At 41.3% G+C, this 22,480-nt stretch overlaps 1 protein-coding gene across 1 annotated transcript; it reads right to left on the bottom strand.

Moving 5' to 3' along the window:
• Positions 1-1,070: 1,070 nt before the first annotated feature.
• LIX1L (limb and CNS expressed 1 like) lies at positions 1,071-20,844 on the bottom strand. Its single transcript, XM_061183572.1, has 6 exons — positions 20,452-20,844; positions 11,473-11,636; positions 8,837-8,977; positions 4,265-4,360; positions 3,873-3,950; positions 1,071-3,314 (listed from the first exon to the last, which is right to left on the bottom strand). Exons 1-6 carry the CDS (start codon positions 20,741-20,743, stop codon positions 3,072-3,074), a joined length of 1,014 nt encoding a protein of 337 aa, XP_061039555.1. The 5' UTR covers positions 20,744-20,844; the 3' UTR covers positions 1,071-3,071.
• Positions 20,845-22,480: the final 1,636 nt, after the last annotated feature.

Below are 22,480 nucleotides of genomic sequence, written 5' to 3'. Positions count from 1 at the left end.
GGAAATAAAGCTGGAAATATAGTTTAGGGCCAAACTGTATGTCATGCTAAGGATTTGGAACTTACCCTATAGGCAAGAAATTTTTCTAATTCAATATTTTAGTATTCATAATTTTTAACATTTGCAAATAGCCCCCATACTATTTTCAATTTGTGTTTTTTCCTTAAATAGACTGGCGTTTTAAACAAATTTATACTAAATTTAAATATCACTGCCATAAATGGAAAACATATTTTTCTATTACAAATTCAGCTAAAAGCATAACTAGTAAAAATGAAAAATGTTTGGCCATGTACCACCTAAAATCTTCTCAGATAATACCAAGGGTTCACATATAAAACTTTGGGAAGTGCTGCTAAAGGTAAAGATAGCTAAGTGATGGTTTAAGCAAGGGAGTGGTACAGTCATTAAGTATTTTAGAAAGAAATCTGATAGTGTGGAGGATGTTAAGAATGAAGGTAGAGACTAATTAGGAAGCTACTGCAGTGGTCCAGCCCCGAGATGATAAAGGACTGAACTAAGACAGTAGATATGGACAAAACAGATTGGGAAGTTTATACAGGAAGTAAACTCAACAGTAAGTGACTGATTAGATGATAATAGGGAGGCACTGAGGATGGATCGGAGGTTCTAGCTTAGGTAGCTGGGCAGATAATAATTTCAATAGCAGACCTGGGGAGTCAAAGAGGAGCATGTATGGAGAAATGGTTTTATTTTAGATATGTAAGTTCAAAGAGCTTGTGTCATTCAGGTGGTAATGTCCAATATGTGGAAATATAGATGTAAAAGCTCAAAACAGGATGGGGTGGGAGGAATAGTTTTGAGCATTGTATGATAGCGGATGAGATTGCCAGTGGAATGGGTAGAGCTTCAGGAGAAAGGGCCAAGAACAAAATTCAGGCTCCTCAAATGTCTGGAGAAGCGGAGGCAGATGCCTTCCCCCAGCAGTACAACCTTATTTCTACCACCCAAAAAATACTAAGAAAAGTTCTTTTTTCATATATATGTAAAAGAAAGGGTCATTTTAGAGCTCCTCTGATACATAGGTCTCAAGAAAGAATCAATCTGGCTCACTAGACAAAAATCTATTTTTAATTGTATAAAATTATACATATAAAATACATAGAAAGTACTAAAAGGTAAGTAAAACTTTAACACCAACAGTGGACAGATCAGGGAACAATTTTTCTCAAGTTCTTTGGGATCTTACTGTTGGTATTTGAGAAAAATAATCCAGGAGGTGCAAAGACAAGTTCTTCCCGTAACTCAACACCCCTTAACACTTCCCAGAGAAAAGAGCAAAGGAGAAATGAGGGTTTATGATATCTGGATTATAAATATCAATAAAAATTGAATAGACACACCTATTATTTAATGTAGGAGCCTCTGCTCCAACCCTACATGTGCTTCATGGAATACAGAGATGGAGCTTGGAGAATTCAAGGAAATCCGTTTCAAGCACTAACACAATTGTTGCTAGATCCCTTGCCTCTGATCCCATATGTACTGGTCACTAAGATGATTTCAAAAGCAAGAAAGCTGACTTTCATCTTTTCCCTATCTGATACAAAAGAGCAAACTGTAGCCTGTTTCCTAACCCATTTCTAAAAGCAAAGTGTATAATTGTAAAATGGAAAGTGTAATTGCAGGAACATTAAATTTCCCAAACTCAGTTTAGGAAGTGCACTGAGCTATAATATAGTATAAAGGCGATTACAGAAACAAGGAGAAAATATATCTTAGAGAGATCTACAAAAAATTCTCCCAAAGGGAAATGTTTTAGCTGTACTCCAGATCATTTCTCTCCTATGTTACCCAGGAAAGAGGTGGGGGAAGAGAATAGTATTAAAAACACAAGTAGCTGATCATTGATTCTCTTTCCCCTCCTGCAGTCTCTCATGGTTCCAATTAGGAAGTGCCATAATGCCAAAGTCTCATCTAATTTCTCTGATCAACTCATGCTCTAATAATCAATGTGGAGGAAGAAGAAAGAAAAGAGGGAAAACAAATGTGAATCTAAGGTATATACATCTAAGGTCATAAACAGCAGCCACTTCGTGGGAGTAGGAGGAACGTAGCCCTCACCAAATTGGACAGATAATGTTTCCAAAGAGCAAAACGATGGCAGGAGAAAAAGGAGGGAAATATGCTTTACCTTCTACCAATCTTTGCAGGCAGGAAGATCTATAGCCAGGGCTTACCTACTCTAGGTGAGCAGGGGAGGAGGAGTAAAAAAAGAATACTGAAAGGTAAGCAACTTCAACCCTGACCCCTTCAGTAGAGTAGAGTACATCTGGAAATCTGGACTACTGGTATGGTATGGTATGCATGCCCCAGAAGCAACATAGGTGATAAACCCCTACAGATTGTGTTTATACTCCCTCTCTTGTTTCTGGGCAGTTTCTCAGCAATGATTTTAAAAATAAGAAACCAGATCTCCACTTCCTTCCAAATAATAAAGTAAGGGAGCCCCAAAAACGAAGTACCATTTGGAGGCAGAGGAGGAGTAAGGTAGTGGTGTGGAGGGGGTGGTGTAGGTTAGGAAATATCTAGTTACTGGAGGAACAACTTGGTACCAAGTAGCCCCAGCTCAAGATAAACCAAAGCCGAAGTCTTCATTTTCATGTCCTGTTGGGTCCAAGAGAAAGCAGGAATGAGGGTGAGGGTGGGGCACACAGTCCTTATTCAAGCTCCCTGTTATTTTAAAAGAAGGAGACATGAACAATTAGTCAATCATTCTGTGCTACTGAAATGACTACACAGAGTTACTGGAGTGTAAGAGCTAACAAAGCTCCAAAGACAGCCTGCTCTTCTTGTAAAGTGGTGTGGAGATGTTTTAAAAGCAACTACATCCAAAAACTACAAGTAAGAAAAGGAATCTCTCAGCAAATAGGAATCCAGGTGTAGAATTTATACATACATATATATATATATATATATGTATGTATGTATGTATATATTTGTATTTTAAAGTATAAAATTGAGAAAGTATGTACAGAAATCACACTAAGTCTTAGAAAGGACATATAAAAAACGGGCCTGGAGAGGATGGGGAGTATGTGGGTAGATGCCTAGCAATTGGAAGAATGCATGTTGCCCAACTGCCCAGCAGCCAGCATGAGAATATCTTTCTTCTCCTTGTGGAAGCGCAGCTCCTTGCCTGCCAGCCGGGCTTCATCCAGCTCCCGCTCAGTAGAGGCCAGCTCTCTAGACAGCGCTCCCGGCACACTCTGCTCCCGGCTCACCCAGTCCAATGCCATTTGGTGGCGAATATCATCATCTAGGGCCCGGTGTGAATAATGAGCCAACACTTCCTGGAGGGGGAGAGGAATGTCAAAGTCACGGACAAAGTAAAGGTTCATACCACACTGACCCAACTGGGACTAGGAGCTCTCAGCCTTTGAGCCGTAACTGAAGTCAGCACTGGAGTCCTTTGAGGAGATTCTTATGGGGAACTTCCGGGTGGGAGAAGCAAGGCAGGTAAAAGAATCACAGTTAAGATTTTAAAAGGAAAGAGTATAGGAATGAAGCCTTTAAGTAAGGCTTTCAAGATTCACAACTTGGTAGGCTTGCTTATTCTAACACAACATCCACCTCCAAATAGTCCTTCTGGGACTTCCCTGGTGGCACAGTGGTTAAGACTGTGCACTCCCAATGCAGGAGGCCCGGGTTCGATCCCTGGTCAGGGAACTAGATCCCACGTGCATGCCGCAACTAAGAGTTCACATGCCATAACTAGGAGTTCACATGCCACAACTAAGGAGCCCATGTGCCGCAACTAAGACCCGGTGCAACCAAAATAAATAATAAATAAATATTTAAAAAAAAAATAGTCCTTCTGCCAGACTCCCCTCAACCATAGGAACTCTTACCTGCCGAGAGCACTGTCTTTCTCTCATGGCCTTAAGGCTTCCATTCCAGTGCAGCAGTTGAAAAACTGTCATTAGCTCCTGGAGGAAGAAAATATGAAGTGCCAGGACAGTGGCATATATATTGGGGGGTTGCATCAGAATTAAATGGGGAAACTTTCACAAAATGTATTTGTGGCAGCATCTCTTATACCAACTCTGATACGTCCTTGGGGGAAGGAAGGTATTTATATTTTGAAAAATATCCTAATAACCTTTTCTGCCTTCCTTTCCAATTGAGTGTTAGTAGGAGGTGCGCGCGCGCGCGTGTGTGTGTGTGTGTGTGTGTGTGTGTGTGTGTATGCAGGCTGACCCATGTTATTAGAGCCAGGGAAGTAAGTGGAATAGTATAGTACCTGGAACTCCAACATTGACTTGCCCTTGTTGGATTCCAACATGAATCGGAAGGCACCAATCCCTGTATTTGGGTTGTCAGCTTCCTCCCTGTTGCCCTGGTAACAGAGGAAAGGAAAAGACAAATAGATTTTCAATCAGGATTATCACCTCAAGGAGCACTGTCCAAGAGAAATATAATGCAAGCCACATGTTTAATGTAGCTGCCACATTACAGTAAAAATAAACAATAAATATTAATTTTAATAGCATATTTTATTTAACCTAATATACTCAAAATATTATTTCAACTATAATCATTATAAAAATTATTAATGAAACATTCTTTTTCTTGTACTAAGTTTTCAAAATCTGGTGTCTCTTTCATCTTACAGCACATCTCAATTCATACTAGCCACATCTCAAATGCTCAATAGCTATATGTGGCTAGTGGCTATTCTGCTGGTCAGCACAGTCCTAGAGGCCTCCAAAGTCACCACACATTTTAACTTAGGTAACAGAGAAAAGTCAATCTGGTTTTCCCTATTTTACAAAAGGGGGAACACTGAAACATAGAGAAGAGTCCTGATTTAGCTAAAATAACAGAGTGAGTTCAGCATACAGGATTGGACTAGCCTAGAGGACAACTGACAAATGCATTTTAAAGGACAACAATAAAAGTCATAAGCATGGCAAATTCTGGGTAGCAGTTTGGCCTCCTGGACATTTGCTTCGTGTGTCTTCTACTGGCGACATGACCCTGCAGGGGTAGAACTAAGATACATTGTCCTACCTGCAAGCCTAGCGTGTACAAAAAAACAATACAGTATAGAAGTTAAGAGCATGGACTAGGGCTCCTACTAGTCTTGTGGCCTTGGTGAAGTGATTTAACCTCTCTGCTGCTCAGCTACCTTAACTGTAAAATGAGAACAATCATAGATCTACCTTATAGGATTGTTTTAAGAATTAAAGAGTTTTAAAATATAAACTTAAAAAGAGATAAATGCAGTCTAACAATTCCAATCATATAATTTCCAATCATATAATTTTGGGTGCATTATTGTATTGGACCTGGTGTCCAGTTACACAATCCAAATCCATTCAGGTACTGGCTCTGGTTTGTGCTATTTGGTGGTGGTTTCATATTATTGGAGATAATTCCAGATCCCAGGTCTTGCAGGGACTCCCAAAATAAGGGCATCTCCTAGTTTACTAGTGACCCTTTTGTCAACCTGATCTAGAAGAATAAGGCCAGGAGACTACTGGGAACACAGGGATCCAACTTTCTCCTCCTGCTTCCTGAGAGGTTTCCTGCTCTTTCTAGCCAGTTCCACACACCCCCCACCTCCCAAGATAAGAACTTTATTCTGCTCTCTTTGAGCAAGGGGACTGGATAGGGGTCAGGAGCCAATCAAGTTATATCCAAATTCAGTTTATTGTGGGATGCTTTATCATGGGGTTTTACTGTATATGTATCACACCTAAAATAATGCCAGGCACTTAGTAAGTATACCATAAGTATAGTTTATTATTATTATTTGCTTTCACTGTGCTAGAATCAACAAGAAGTCAGAACTACTCAAAATCAACCCACTTTGTTTTGTGGCTCATGAGAAACAATCATGCCACATGTAGTTAATCTTTGTGGTGAAGCAAAGATCACAAAATGTGGATTTAGAAGTGAAAATCTAGAGGCAGGAAGGAAAAAGGTGGTAATTTTCACTATTAGGATTTAGGGCTCTAAAGCAAGCAATAGTTTTCATTTTTATCTATAATAGTTCAATGCGATACCTTATTCAGTACCTCCAAACTTTTCCATGACATGGCCCAAAGAAAATAATGACCCTATCTGTACAGCCAACTGGGATATACAGAGAAGGCTGCTGGCAGAGCAGCTGCCAGCAGAGGCTGCGGGGCAGAGGAGTCCATCTGTCCTAAGCCTTGTTCAATTCCCCTGAGAGATGAGGGGATCAATATCATGGCACATCTGTAACCTATTTGGAGTACACGAGTGTGGAATGACCCACCATTGGCAAGTTCCACCACATATGACACTTCTACACCTAATAAGATGATAAATGAGCTCCATTTATTCAAGAAACATTTAATCACAGAATACTTGATTAGTGGTAGGAACATTAGAATATAATTGGAAAGGAATTAGAGTTAATTTTAATTTAACCTACTTATTTTACAAGTGAGGAAACTCAGACCCACAGAGGCTAGGTGATTTGTCAAAAGACATAATATAGTGTCAGATTCAGGACTTTTGAAGGACAAAAGCTAAAAGCAAAGAATGTGGACATCACTCTTTGCCCATGGCTAAGGCCAAATGAAAATTGTTATTCTGGAGTACGGGAATTCCATTGGGATATTAATGAGAAATCCATTAAATTCTCAATTTGGGGGGTTAATCAAAAAAGTATAGTGGCATGAGAAGAATAATAGTTTACATTTCTTAAACACTTTGTAGCAGACACTGCTGGTGACCTATCCAATATCTATTTCCTTCTTCCTTACTAAAGAACCTTAATCTTATTCTAGTGCCTATACATCTCCCAATTGCCTCAGAGAAGAGTGATTTTTATCCTAACTCCAGTGGGTAAATCCTAATCCCTTTTGCCTGTAACTGGTTTTAAGGTGGGAATTCTGGGCATTGGGTGGTAGAGCGGAGTTCTGCAGGAGAGCTTCTGGGAAAAGATTCCTTACTACTAAGGAGACACGAGAAAAGATGGTCTCTTTCTGTCTCTGAGTTTACTTTTGTCTGTATTTAACAACTGGAACTCTGTAGCTGTCTTGCACCCTGAGGGGAGTCAGCCCAAGGGCAAAGCCAATATCTAGAGGATGGCTGAGTTGAGAGATGGAAAGAATTTGGGCCAGTAGATGATGACATTCTTTTTTTTTTTCCCCCAGGTTAAATGTCTGCTTTATTCAGATCCAGTGACCAGAGGCCCAGGCAGCCAATTTTGCAGGAGATTTTGCACCTGAGTGTCTCCCTGCCCCACCCTCCCAAGAATGTGCTCCTACAGATGGGACATCAGAACTCATCCTTTATGTCAAAATGGGACTGGTCTTCAGGCTTGAAGTCCAGGTTGGGGCTGCCATCCTAGATGATGACATTCTTGATCCATCGAATTATCTAGCCCTGAAATCTGACCTACTTCTAGACTTCCTACCATGTTAGATAATACATTTCCTTCTTTTATTTATTAAGTCAACTTGAAGTGAGATTTTCTATTACTTGCATCCAAAGGCACCTAAACAGATAACATGTGCTAAGTGCTGGAACATATTCTCTTTTATCCAATAATCCTATGTGATAGGTGTAATTGTTATCCTATTCTACAGATGAGGAAACCACAACAGATTAAATATCTTGTTCAAAGTCACATAACAAGTAGAACCATAATTTCAAAACGATGAATTCAGAGCCCATGCTCATAACCACTGCTTTCTATAATCCAATCTAATGTTTCATTTTATAATACACTAGGTGACTTAAGAGTGAAAAATGTGCTTTCTTAATTTTAACTGATTTGATTAATATAAAAATATTTTTATTCCCTGCAGATACTGCTGACTGGGGCAAAAAGTAATAGGAGAAAAACAGATGGGTCCTAGGTTACAGAGGGATTATGATTCAAAGTGTTCAATACTAATCTACAAAACAGATAACTGAAGCAGTTTAGTATATGTAATTACATCATAAATGCAAAGAAAACATAAACAGAAAATTGATCTGACTTTATCTCCCTATCAATGGTCTTGTGCAGAGGGAGGAAGAAGGCAGTGCTAATTTCTAAGATGTACCTCTAAGCTAGGAAAGTCTGTAAGTTGTTGGGCTCTAGTCTTGGCTCTACCATTTACAAGCTATATTACTTCAGGCAAAACTTCACTTCTGTGTTTTTAGTTTCCTCATCTGTAAAATAGGGGTAATAATAGTACTTATACCTCATAGGATTGTTGTGAAGATCAAATGAGATAAAATACATATAAATCCCCTAGAACAGTCCCTGGCACAAAATAAATACTCAATTAGGATTAGCTACGGTTATCATCATTATCATTTGAAAGAACAGATGTTCTTTTTAAAGGGAGTAAATAAATTACACTCCCCATTCCTAGAAATGTAAAAAGACAAGACACTTGTATTATAAAGTGTTCTTCATTAATAAGATGAAGTAATGGAGGCAGGAAACAAGTGACAATAAAAACGGTCATAAAAAAAAAAAGAACAGTGAAGGAAGAAGGGACTAAGGTCGTAAACCAAAATTGGGAAAAGTGAAATTCAAGCTCAATTTTTATTTTGTAATACCTCTAAACTTCCATAAATCTTGAAATAAAGGTTTCTAGATACCAAGGAGACATAATGAAAGAGACAAAATAACAAAAACAAAAACACACATAGAATTAGAGACTGAGACACGTGGAGCATATAATACAAAAGACTGACAGAAAATAAACAGAAAGAACAGAAACGCAGACAGGAAAGAAAACCAAGAATTCATGCTCTGTTTCCCAGGAATATACAAGATTTCCCAATCAGCCAATTCTCCCATCCCCCACTCTCCCCCTTCCAACTTCAAGTAACTTACATTGAAAGATGCCAGGGCCTCAGAGACACTCTTCTCAATGAACTCATCAGTGATTCTTCGGGAAGGATGTTCATTAAACACAGAGTTCATTAGCGCAATCTTTGCAGCACTCCGCCGGGCTTCAGCTTTTGTGGGGCAAAACTAGGCAGGGAGACAGAGAAAATATGTGTGCATGTGTATCTGAGAGAGAGGAAGGGAAAATGGGAGGGAAACACTTGGGATAGAAGACACTTGGATACTCTTTGGCGAAATCAGTTTGTTCAACACACCCTCCAAAGTTTTTATTGTAAAATGGTTGGGGCATTTGGAAACATAAATTTGATTCAACATCCTGAAGTCATTAAGGAACTGGAGACAGCTGTAGCTCATACCAAATTGAATGCAGAATGAAGAAGACTGCTGAGGTCAGCATATAATCACTGGATATGAAAAATACCCCTGTTTAAACTGTCAAGAGAATTAATTACTCAAAAGCCAGATTCTGGCCAGTCTGTTAGAAATCTGTATCTTGTTCTCTTATTCTGCAGACAGGCAAGAATTTTTTCATCCCTCTAGATAACCTAAGATTAGAACAAAGCTATGTCTAGGCTGCTTCTGCAGAGGAGCCCTCTAGCCTCTATCAGAAGCACCCATTTGGGATTCTTGGACTTTTCTTTTAGCTATGTGCAGGCAGTTTCCCCAATAATGTAGTGAGCTACGGAGCTATCCCTGAACAGAGTCTAAGGTCTGAGGAAGGATTTTATAGTCTTCCCCCACCCCCTCCCAGTAGAAGCAAAGAGAAGAGAGGTGGCTAGGGAAAGGAAAGCTGATGCAAGGAAAACAAGAAAAAATTTTAAATTAATTCATGTTTTTACATTGTATCCAACATATGTAGTATCACAGAACAAGCCTGATTTTCAAAAGTCTTAAATCACTCAACTTCAGATCCCTAGCCACCATTATCATTCATCTTCACTGGCTGCCTCAAAGGCCTCTCTGCCCTCTGTCATTTATGATTAGGATGAGAGAAAAGGAAGAAAGTGATGTTATAGTTTTAAAAAGTAGACCAGGTTATGTTTGCTACTTAACCATCCTTAACATCAGTAATTCCCAGTTTCCTTTAGCTGACAGGTCTCTCTGAAACAACATATGGAGTTTGGTACATTAATCCTGTCTTCTTGCTTATTCAGTTTCTCTGTTTCCACTTCTCTCACTATTTATTAGCCTGCTGCTCTTTCTACTATACAGTGCTCTTTCTGAAAAGTCATCTATGAAGAAAACCACCAGGAGAAATTTCACCTGCCAAAGTGGATATAAAAGGTATAAGCTATAAGGGGCCAAGATAGATAATTCTACTCTTTCAGGAAATAACAGAAATCAAATTACTCTAATGGTCCAGTTTGGGGCATCCCCATAAAATTATGAAATCTTTAATCAACAGTATGATGAGGTGGGAAAAGGAAGGAAAGGTCTTATTTTCTAGTAGCAAAAGATAAACATTAGTCATCTTGGGCATATGTTTATTTCTCTGAAATGGCTGGGGTTCTGAGAGAAAAATTTAGTCACCCGATTTGAAATGAAGCTTCCTTAGGACTGTTTCCGTTTGAGGCAGGAACTGAGCTACAATGGCACTCATTCATGCAACAGATTTATTAAGTGTCTATTCTCTGCTGGGCACTGAGTTTGATGGTAGAGATTTAAAACTGAACAAGAAAGAAGACAGACACTACCTCTGCCTCCGTGGAGCATAGTCCACTAGGAGAGAGAAACAGTCAATTACGATATGTTTTGATAAATGATATGATAGGGGAAGTTCAAGGCACTATGGAAGCACAGAGCAGAGGGTACAACTTTGTCTAAGGGTTATACAAACCATACAGAAAACAGAACAGAAGTGTCTAGTCTCTTCTCTAAATTCCTACTCAGGCTCTACATTGACATTTCAGGAGGCTACCTTCCTATCTACAATGTGAAAAATCCATCTTTGATGATAATATTCACACTAGTCAAATTTCTCGTTACCCTGTAATAGCATCAACACTTTTCATCATTATATACTACAGGACTTTCATATAATTGTAGAATACTAGTATCAGAAATACTGGTTAGAAATAATCTAATCTATCTCCTTCATATTATAGATGGGGAAACTGAGGTCCAGAGAAATTACTCAACTTGCCCTGTTAGCAGTCAGGGGAACAAGAATTTGGATCTCCTAACTCTTAGATGAGTACTACTTCCACCATACATAGTCCCTCTCCTTTGATCTCTTAGAGAACTCAAACATTGCTTTCCTTAGTGATAGCCTATGAAAAAGTACCAGGGGCAATGAGTATTATTCTATGTCCTCAAAAACAGATAGCAGGAAGTTGGAAAGCCAGATTAGAACGTGAGTTAGGTGCTAGTAGTCTGCTTTTCTTTCAGCCTTCAAAAACTCAAACCCACTTTGAATTTGAGCATGGTTAAAAGAAAAGCATGCTACTGAGGTTTTTTCTGCTCAAATGAGCCTCAGATGCTTATCAGAATGATTTGCCCAGAATTGGTCCAAGTCCTCAAATATGTGACTTTGGATAGAGATTTAATGGCCAAAGTGATAGAGAAAGACATTAGTAGCACCTAAGAGTTTATCTTTACTACTGCTGCCTCAGAACTCTTACCTGGAAACTCCCAAAGCAACTTCCCCCAGGCAGGGTGACATAGCAGACATAGGGAGGACTGTTGGAGGGAACCATCTCATAAACCACTAGAGCCCCATTCTTCAAGTCAGCCCCACGGGACTGTTTCATCTGCCAGAATTCCTGAAGTGCCTCCACCACATTCACTATAAAAAGAGAAGTAGTTAAGTTCAGCAATAAGAACACTTCCAAGCAGTGTTCTGCTTCAGTACAGTATCTGTAACCTGTACTTACATTAAGAATCTAGCCCCCTTAGCTCCCTAACTATTACCATTTAAAAGCATTTTAATTAATAAGCCTAAGCTGTGATTAAGTCCATTTGCATAGGAAGACCAGAGTATGCCTGCCCTCCTCTGCCACCTCCCTAGTTCACATTTGATTAGTCCTAGACACCAAAGGAGAATAGCATAAATATTGGAGGCCAGAGTTTCCAAGGTCAGCACACCATTATCACTGACTGATGAAGTACAAGTAGATTATTCCACAATTGGTCAGCTGGCCTAGAAGAGTAATAACCACCATGATCATAAGTGCTAACATTTACTGAACACTTATTGTATGTCACATTTTCTCCAAGTGCTTTACCTATTTAATCACAACAACCTTATGAGGCAGGTACTTTTATTTTCACCATTTTACAGATGAGGGAAATGAGGCATAGGGAGGTTAAATAACTTGCCCAAGGATATAACAGCTAGAAAGCAGAAGAGCAAGAATTCAAACCCAGGCAGTCTTGGTTCCAGAGTCAATGTTCTTAACCATTATATAATACTGTCACTCAAGGAAATATGGCCCTATTAGCTATTTTCAAGGCTGTGCTTCTGGTGAGCAAACCCATGACTAGATTCCTTTTCCATCCTGGAATACTATGTGTATACTATATATATATATATGAGAGAGAGAGAGAGAGAGAGAGAGAAAGAGAGAGAGAGAAAGGGAGAGAAAGAAAGAAAGAGAGAAAGAAGGAAGGAAAGAAAGAAAGAAAGAAAGAAAGAAAGAAAGAAAGAGAAAGAGAGAGGGAGGGAGGGAGAAAGAGAGAGAGAGAAAGAAAGAAAGTAAGAAAGAAAGAAAAAGAAAGAAAGACAGAGAGAGAGAAAGAAAGGAAGGAAGGAAGGAAGGAGGGAAGGGAGGAAGGGAATGAATTCTGAGGCTTTCCCTAGGCATAAATGATCTTTGGAAGGACCGTATATTGGGAAACACTCCTCCACAGGTCTCTTGCACCACTTTCCATCTTGCTAGGTATGCCAAGATTTCAAGGCCCTGACTCCTCTTTACTTGGGCCCTTTCTCAGGATTGAATTTGCAGCAAGAAACCTACCTTGAGGGATGAAGTAATGTCTCCCTCTGGGACAAAGAACAAGCTTGCTTACTGTTTGCTATAAAATGGCAGGTTCAAAAAGGTCATGAAGAACCTAGTGGCAAGACGGGAATAAAGACACAGACCTACTAGAGAATGGACTTGAGGATATGGGGAGGGGGAAGGGTAAGATGTGACAAAGTGAGAGAGTGGCATGGACATATATACACTACCAAACGTAAAATAGATAGCTAGTGGGAAGCAGCCGCATAGCACAGGGAGATCAGCTCTGTGCTTTGTGACCACCTAGAGGGGTGGGATAGGGAGGGTGGGAGGGAGGGAGATGCAAGAGGGAAGAGATATGGGAACATATGTATATGTATAACTGATTCACTTTGTTATAAAGCAGAAACTAAACTAACACACCATTGTAAAGCAATTATACTCCAATAAAGATGTTAAAGAAAAAAAAAAAAAAAAGGCAGGTTTCCCAAGCTCAGTGTTCCTCTCCTGTAATGCAACCCATGGCCTGTAAGCATCCACCTGAGCCCTCCACATCAGACTTGGGAGACAAGGGAAACCAATGCAAGCAAACAGGATGCTCATGCTACTTGCTGTTCTATGAGTAATGAAGTCCTTTGTCTCTGACCCAGAAGTCTCTTGACTTCTGCCAGCATCCATGAAACAGTAACCGGCTATGTTATTAGTTGTATATAGGGTAAAATCAAACTCCAGACTTGACACTGTATTCTAGAAATTCCAGAACAGTTCCCTTCATCCCCCAATACTTGGATTCAATTATTCCACAAATATGTATTGAGTATCTACTCTGTGCTAGACTGTGTGCTCGGTGCTAGGCTACAATAGTGAGCAAAACCATACACTGTTCCTTTTCCTATGCAACTTACAGTCTAAAGAGGGAGAGAGAGATTAACCAAATATATAATCTCATACAAATGAAAAATTGCAACAGTGATAAGTGCTATAAAGGAATGGTAAATGGTGGTAAATGTAGGAGCATCTGACTAATTAAGAAGGTCAAAGAAAGGTACCCTGACAAGGTAACATTTAAGGTCAGATATAAGTATGAATTCCCTAGGCAAAAAGGTGAGAGAACAGCGCTCTGAGCAGAAGGAATAGCATGTATGATGGCTCTGCAGCAGCAGGAAATATGGTGAAAAAAGGGACTAGTGTGGCCAGAAAAGAGAGAGTGAGGGGTAGTATAAATGCAAGGTGAGGCTGCAAAAAAAAAAAAAAAAAAAAGCAGGGACCAGATCAGGTCAGACCTGGTGGGTCATGTTAGAATATTAGCTTTATCCTAGGAGCAATGGAAATCTATTGAAGGGTTTTAAATGGAAGGAGGGATAAAATCAGTTTGTTTTTGGAAAGGATCTCTTTGACTCTAAGGTTCCAAACATTTCAAATGGCTTTAACTAAAGCCTCGTAATAAAAAAATCATCACACACGTTCTCCAATATCTTCCAACATGGCCACTCTCTACTCTTAGTTACAACAAGGACTCGTTAATTCTATTATATTACATTAGTTAAGATCTGACAAGGAGAAGACACCGAGATGGGACAGACATGCAAGAGATTTACTGGGGAGGAAGTAGGAGAAGGGAGAGCCTTCAGACCATGTTCTAGGTCTGACACCTGTGGAAGGAGAAAGGGAAGGCAGGAAGTTTGGATATGTGAGTCTCAGACTGCAGCACCGTTCCAAGAAAGGTTTGGCCAGGCCAGTAGGAAGTCCTCAAGCCAAAGGAATCCCACATCTCACTAGGATGTGCCTGAGTTAGTACCCCTGCTGTGCTCAGTCATTGACTGGGAGCAGCCTGCAGGATGTGTGGCCTCAGTGCAAATGTGGTGATGAACTCAGAGGGGACAGCAGTTTAAGGCTGTCAGTCAATTATGCTCCCTGCAGCAGGAGATATTAAACACGTTTTCATGGCTGCCACACACACATTAAACAAAAATTTGAGCACTTAATAGGTGCATAGCTCTATTCTAGGCATTAGAGATGCAAAGATGAATAACATACATTCCCTGCCAGGAAGGTGTTCAAAAGCTAGTGGCCAATAATAACTTATCTTACCTGCTCTGCAACTGAAGGAAGCACTCCATGTACCAGCCAGGGTTTGAAAAGCAGTATAAGCTCTTTACTAATACTCTACATTTAACTGACTTTTTAAAATGTTCATTCTTCCATTAAAAGACAGCATGAAAAGAAAACTCTTTTTCCCACCCTTGGTTTTAGCAGAGGCTCTTCAGAGGTCACTGCTGCCCAGAAAGCTTAGCCACCCTTGTTCTTTTCACTGAGATCTTTTCAGGCCCAGTTCCCTCTTTGAGACAATTTAGCACAATGTGCTGGGTGACAGCTCTCCTGACATGCAAACAACAGGGAGAATATTGAAATAAAGAGGAAGGGGAGGAGACTGCTATAATGGGGAAGGTCCTATTAAAAAGCATATGTCCAGTCCATATCCAGTTAAATCCCTTTTGGCACAGAGTACAGGACTATTTTTTAATGATTACTCAAAGCCAAAAGAAACAGGGAATCTTATTTCAGAAATGTGAGTATGAAATGAGGAACTAGGCAAAGTGATCAGGAAAAAAGCAATGAATTGTGACCTGCATTTGAAAATGCTCATAAGACTCATTCATTTCTAGAGCTGAAAGGGACTTTAGAGATTATCTAGTCCAACTCAGGCTAAGAAATGACTTGGTTGAGGTCACATAGCTGTGGCAAAATTGGGGCATGAATGTAGAAATTCTGATGCCAATGTTTTTTCCAATTTGGGAATCTTAACCCAGGGTCCAAGGTCCAGTCCATGGTTGAGCTTCGTGGGGGTTCACAAGTCCCCTAAAACTCTAAGTAAAGTTAAGCATGTGTGTGTGTCTGTGTGTGTGTGTGTGTGTGTGCGTATGAGTATTTGTGTGTGTGTGGGTGTAGGGAGGGTGTTCATAGTTTTGACCAGATTTTCAGTGAGGAATCATGGATATAATGGTTTACATAAGGATGGTTAAAGGGACAGTGAGGTAGGAGGGTAGCAATTACTGAGACATACATATCTGACAGCTACAATTAATTTTTGGAAGTCACTGATGGATGCTGGGCTGAAAGGGACACGAAAGACCAAGATAGTGAGGAATATTTAATTGTTTGTACCATAATGTTGAACAACAACAAGAAATATAATACTTTTGGTTTTTCCTTAGGAGATAAAATATTAGATGAATGTCTAAGAGGTAAGACAGACAGATTGTATATCCACCAGAGTAAATACATTAAAACAACACATGGGGACTTCCCTCGTGGTCCAGTGGTTAAGACTCCGTGCTCCCAATGCAGGGGGCCTGGGTTTGATCCCTGGTCAGGGAACTAGATCCTGCATGCTGCAACTAAAAGCCTGCATGCTGCAATGAAGATCCCGCTTGCTGCAACTAAGACCCAGCGCAGCTAAATAAATAAATATTTTTTTAAAAATAAAATAAAACAACACATGAAACTATAATAAAAATTTTATAAAAATAAATACAATCTTGTAGTGGGGCAGCATGGATAAATAGATAATAAACAGATAATGAAATTGAGAGGTGAGTGAGAAGGTTCTCTGATCATACAGGATGGTGGGAATAGTCTGGCCTGGCTTAATTCACATTATTATGAAGATAGGGAAGCTGGTTAACAATACTTCATCTGACATTTCCTATTTCAATTTGTAGAAGGTATCCCTGAATAGCCCACAGTGCATAGTCTCTGGAAGGGATGGAAGGGAAGGATTGAAAAGTGATGTGACTTTGGGAGAGGACTATGGTAAGCTGAATAATGCCCCCTGCCAAGATGTCCATGTCCTAATCCTTGGAACCTGTAAATGTTACTTTACGTGGCAACGATTTTGCAGACGTGATTAAGTTAGGGATCTGAGACGGGGAAATTACTGTGGATTTTCGGTGGGCCCGAAATGTAATCACAGGTGTCCTTAGGGAAGGAGACTTGATGAAACACAGAAGAGGAGAAGGCAGCATGAACATGGAGGCAGAAATTGGAATGATGCAGTCACAAGCCAAGGAATGCTGGCAGCCCCCAGAAGCCGGAAGAGGCAAGGAAGCAGATTCTCCCCTAGAGCCTCTGGAGGGAGCACAGACCTGCTGTGACACCTTGACTTTGGCCCAGTGATACTGATTTTGAACTGCTGGACTCCAGAACTGTGAGAGAATAAATTTCTGTTGTTTTAAGCCAACTTCATGATAATTTGTTACAGCAGCCACAGGAAACTAATACAGGGTCTAATCCAACATTCCAAAAATTAGAAACATTCAGATCAATCATTTTAACTACATAGTCACTTACAACAAAGAAGCTGTCTGTGATTCTGAGGGAAAGGAAAAACTAAACAGAAAATACCACACAAGATTCATTTGTTCAGCCTAGTGGAGTAGCTGGGCAGAATTTCTAATCATGTAACCATATTGTGATATAAAGGGACAGCAATAATTTTAAAATAGATAGGTTTGAAGAGGGCAACACAGAAGTTACAGAGCAAGGAAAGTGACTTGGTCATTCAGGCAATCGTGCCAGCTTAGAGACTACCAGCTGTCAGCCATTAGAAGAAGGGGTCTATATTCCATGTGGAAAAAGGGACAAAGGAAACGGTAATGCTAACAATACCTATCAAATGCACAGTTATCAAAGCATATCCACATGCGTAATAATAGCAGCCACTCATTGAGTACTAACTATGTGCTGCGTGCTTTACATTCATTATCTCATTTAATCCATGCAGAACTATTAAGATAGGTATTATAATACCTATTGCACAAATGGTGAACAAGCTAAGGAACAGGCCACAGTGGCAGAACCAGGATTTAGAACCAAGGTTTGTTTGCCTCCAAAACCAACCTTCTTTCTGTTGTACTATCCTGTTTTATTGCACCATTAATCCTCACAGAGGCTCTATAAAGTGCACTGTGAGCTCCATGAAGATAGGGACTGAGTGCCTGTCTTGTTCACCACTGGTGATCAATAAATACTCGTTAAATGAATGAATGGAACAGATGAGGTCTAGAGAGATAAACTAATTTATCCAAGATCACACAGCCATTATTTGAGGGGGCCAGGTTCTCTGATTCCAAATCCTATGCACTATAGACTGATTAAGATCCTGTAGCATACTGAGCTAGGTGTGTATCTTGGGCAGGGACTGCGGGGAGAGATATAGGACAAACAAGTGAAATAACAGAAGAATTTTAAAAAATAAATGCTGAGATCCTACATGAGTCAGGTAAATCTAAAGGCCATGCCTGGAAAAGGTGAATTTAGAGCAGTCAGGAAGAAGATGATGAAAGATCTGAATTGAAGATGATGCAGTAAAGCATTGCTGGATTGAGGACTGGTCTGGGCAAAGACTAAAGTAAATTATATTCAGGGGAATAGAGCCAGCCCCCAAATACCATGCCATCAGTCACAAAGGTATGTGGACATATGCCAATGGCAGCTTTACCTATTAATTGAAGCAGAATAAGTGATTCCATGTGGTGCAGGACTTCTGAGCCAAATCAGCAGAGATTCCCCTTGCCTGAAGCTAAACTATCTGCCAAACTTTCCCAAAGTACTGGCTGGACACCCAGACTGGAAATGAGAAACTCAAGAATAATGAGAAGGACTGTGGTGGGAGGTAGGGAGGTTGGAGGGGAGAATTGCTGGAGAGTCTGAATCCTGACTGATTGCTCTTGGTCAGTACAATCCCCTTGTTCCCTCATCCTTTCTAAGGAAATGAAAAAGGTTTTACAGGATGCTCAGTTTAGACAAGAGCCTCTCCAGGTAACCCAGACAAGAAAACTGTCACTCCTCTACAATTTTAATAAACACCTATAAGTTTCTAAGAAGAAGGCTTCAGATGTAGGGCGCCCACTCCTGGCTACTCCTATGCCCAGAGGCAAAGACCTTCCCTTGGTCTCGACTTAAAAGAGACCTGAAGCAACACGACAATAGCTAATGGCAATTCCATTACATTGCTCTGTTAAGTCTAGGAATTAAACTAGAAAAACAATTATATTCCCTCATGATGAATTTCAGGATCATGTGCATTTGCATTCCCAGCACCTAGCAGAGTGACTGCCCCATGGTAGGAGTTCAAAATGCTTAAGAACAAAGGGAAACTGATGGGAAATGTATCATTGCGCATATAAAGCAAAATAGATCTAAAAATCTGTTTTCATAGGCATCATTGGTTTTACACTGTTAGGATTTAACAGTGAGAGAAAATGATGTGTTCTTCCCAAAGAAATATGAACCAATTAATTTGAGAGAATACTTATCATTTTTTAAAGTACCCATTATGTGTCAGGTGCAATATCTCATTTAGTCCACATCATAATTCTTGAGGTAACGGAAGCTCAGTGAGGTTAAGTCGCTTCCACAGAGACACAGCTGGCAAGTGACAGAGATTTAATCTGGGATTTAATCCAGACTAGTCTGACTCCAAGGCCTGTGTGTGTGCTCTTTTCACTGCACTTTCTCAGGGATTAAAAAAAAAAAAAAAAAAGCCATTACTATCTACAGAGAAAGCCCCACAACCTTTCTCTGTATTAATGTTAAACTAGAAAATTAAAGATACAGTCACTTCCAGGTCAGGCAGGACCTAGCCCAGCAGAGAGAAGTGATGTCTCAGAAATTCCAGACCTGAATTCTGTATCCCACACCGCTCACTATATATTTCTTGTTACACTATAAATCTGGAACTCAAACTCAGGAAATTCTGCATTGGTTAAACAAAAACAACAAAGAAAATTCTCACATCCCCCTTTTCAGAAACCCTGGAAATTAGACATCTTTAAGATGAAGATTTCTAATGGAAATAGGGTTTCTGCCTGGCTCATTTCCACTGAATTTAACATTGAGAGAGCCAAGGCCTGGGATTTATCCTCAGTTCCTGGGCAAGGGCCAGGAAAACAGAGCCAGCCAGACAGAGAGGCTGGAGTTGTGAGGCTCCATACTTAAAAAGACACCAAAGAGGTATTAAGTCACAGGAAGCTGGTGTGGGCTCAACGGTATGGGTCCAGATTTAAAGGCACAATTACAGCGAATTGTGAAAGCACTGCCTAATTCCTCAGCAAATCTGAAGTTGCATTAGAAATCTCAGAGTGACATAAGTAAGAAAAGAATTTAAAAGTCAAGGTTAAGGAGATGGAGCAAATTATCAGGGAGCCCAGGAATTGCTGAGATCACGGAAGAAAGATTGAGAGGATATGGATGAGAAATGTCTTGGATCTGAGATAAAGGATAGGATCCCACACAACGGGGACTAAAGGCAGAGAGATGTTAACGCATTAAGCTACAGGAGGAATTCCATTTCTAAAGGAGAAAAGGTTGGATAGAAAACATGGTTATATCTGTAAAAAGGGGTCCCTGGAGAACATAGTAGTCACTCAATAAAGGGGAGGGGTGGGAGGCTTAAACGTGTGTATGAATGTGTGCGTCTGTGCGTGTGCGAGTCTGTGTGTGTGTGTGTGTGTGTGTGTGTGTGTGTAGCCCAGAAGGAAACTCCCCAAAAGGAAATGCATGTGAAGGCTCTGCGCCAGGAAAAGCGATCCAAAGGACTGTGGGAGCAAAGCTCCCTTACAGAGAGGGTGTCCCGCAGGAGGCCAGACCCCGCAGACTCACCTCGGCCATAGCCCTGCGTGTGTTTGGCGAAGCTCCTCACCACGGCCTCCACGGCCTCCCGCAGCACTGCGGGGCTGCCCGCGGCGCCGGGGGGCAGCGGCAGCCCGGCGGCCCCGGACAGGAGCAGAGGCGGCGGGGGCGGTGCGGGGGGCGGCGGGGCCGGCGGGGGGCCCGCCTGGGGTGTGGCGGTGGCGGCAGCGGCCCCAGTCACTCCGGGCCGAAGCGCTCGCAGAGTGCCCCTCCCGCTGGTGCCCACTCCAGGCTGCAGCCGCTGCGCTCGCAAGGTCTCCATCCCGGCCGCCAGTGGAGTAGCGGCCCAGAGCCTGCCAGCCTGGCGAGCTAACGGTCCCAGCCTCCCCCGCCAGCGAGCGCCCAGGGACTGAAGGAGGTGCCGGAGCCCAGCCGTCAGTCAAGCGGGGGCGGGGGAAAGCCAGGTCCTATGCCAATCACCAGAGAGGGGGCGGGAGCTGGCCGGCTGCCACTCCACCATAGGCAAATTACTGAGGAGGGCGGAGGTTCTGAGCAACCAATTACAAAGAGAAAAAGCGATATCGTCTATACGGGAGAAGCTTAGCTTGGGCGCGTCTTTGGGAGTCCTGTGGGGAGTACTAGAAAGCGGGCCAGACCCCCGGGCCGAGGCTAGAGGCAAAAAAAAAAAAAGGCCTGGATGCATGGCTGGGGAGAACTGTAGACAGAGTGAGAGGATTCTTAGAGAGCCTTTGTCCGACCACTTCATTTTACAGATGTAGATGAGGAAACTGGCTCAGAGAAGTGACGTGACTTGTCCAAGATCACATGCAATTGGTGGTGGAGCTAAAGCAAGGAAAGATACTGGCATTTAATGAGCATATACTTACTGTTTGTCAGACACTATACAATGTACTTTAGTGCACTGTCTTATCTAATAGTCACAATCACTAACTAGACTTTATTGTTTTACGGATAAGGAAACTGACAGAGAGGCTAGATAAATTGTCCAAAATTAAATAGCCAGGAGATGGCAAAGGAGGGTTCAGACATAGATCTTCTGATCCCCAATATTTTAATCTTTTCGTTATACCACATCATTTTCTGATTTCACCTATTCTAAGTTGAGGGAGGGAGTAAGAAAGAGTAGAATGGGTTGCTCCCATACCTCTCATTAGAGCAAGGAAGAGTTAGATTATAGGAAGAAAACCAGCAAGCTGAAAGGTCCAGGGGGACAGATTAAGACAGGTACCTTCGTTCACAGGTACCTGTCAGGCTGGGTTCCTCCAATTACTCTTACACGCACACGCGCGTGCGCACACACACACACACACACCCTCTTTGTCCGTTGACTATCATACCATTTTTACCTAGGCGAGATTATACTATTCCTCTCTCTCTCTCTCCACCCTACAGTGGCTCAGAACTCAAGGATGGGGAAACAGAAGCAAGAAGTAGAAGAAAACGGATGAAATGCACCTGGTGAGATAAAAGTTAGGCCCCCAAGGAAAAACTGTGAGTGGTCAAGACATAGGAAGCTTGAAAGAGGGACAGTTAATCTATTGGGATATATCTGCTGATGGTGGAGGGAGGGATTCTTTGTAGGAATCTTAAGTTAAAGAATTTGAGGATGGACATAGGGGAGACTGAGGGAAATGAAAACCTATCAGATGGCTTAAAACCTTCAGGACATGGGACACTTGCCTTTTCTTCTACAACCACAGTTGGTCTCCTGGAAAGAAGGTGGCTGGAACCTCGAAGTATCCCCTAGATCATTATAGCTATAGTTAGCATCACCCTCCCTCCCTATTCCTCATTCCCCACACCCTCCACCCTCAGCAGAAGTGACAAAACAGAGACTTCTGAACACATTTATTTGATATGTCGAGTGGAGAGAGGAGTGATTTAGGGTTACTCCCCATTTCTACCTGTGGGGGTGTTCCTAAGCTCAGACAGACAGAACAGCAGCTTTGAGCCCATGACCCACCTCCTGGAAAAATGAGACAACCTGTTGTATTGGTTGGGGGAACAGGATGGGAAGAAAAAGCAGGAAGCTGAGAAG

The sequence above is a fragment of the Eubalaena glacialis genome, chromosome 3, assembly GCF_028564815.1.
Source record: "Eubalaena glacialis isolate mEubGla1 chromosome 3, mEubGla1.1.hap2.+ XY, whole genome shotgun sequence".
Taxonomy (NCBI): Eukaryota; Metazoa; Chordata; class Mammalia; order Artiodactyla; family Balaenidae; genus Eubalaena; species Eubalaena glacialis.
This window is presented reverse-complemented; position numbering and strand designations above follow the sequence as displayed.

Excerpts from the sequence above, each read along its gene's own strand:
- LIX1L (XM_061183572.1), bottom strand. The coding sequence starts at position 20,743 with ATGGAGACCTTGCGAGCGCAGCGGCTGCAGCCTGGAGTGGGCACCAGC. Across the intron at positions 8,978-11,472 it reads GTTGCTTTGGGAGTTTCCAG|TTTTGCCCCACAAAAGCTGA; the intron begins GTAAGAGTTCTG and ends CTCCCTGCCTAG. Across the intron at positions 4,361-8,836 it reads AGGCCCTGGCATCTTTCAAT|GGCAACAGGGAGGAAGCTGA; the intron begins GTAAGTTACTTG and ends CTCTGTTACCAG.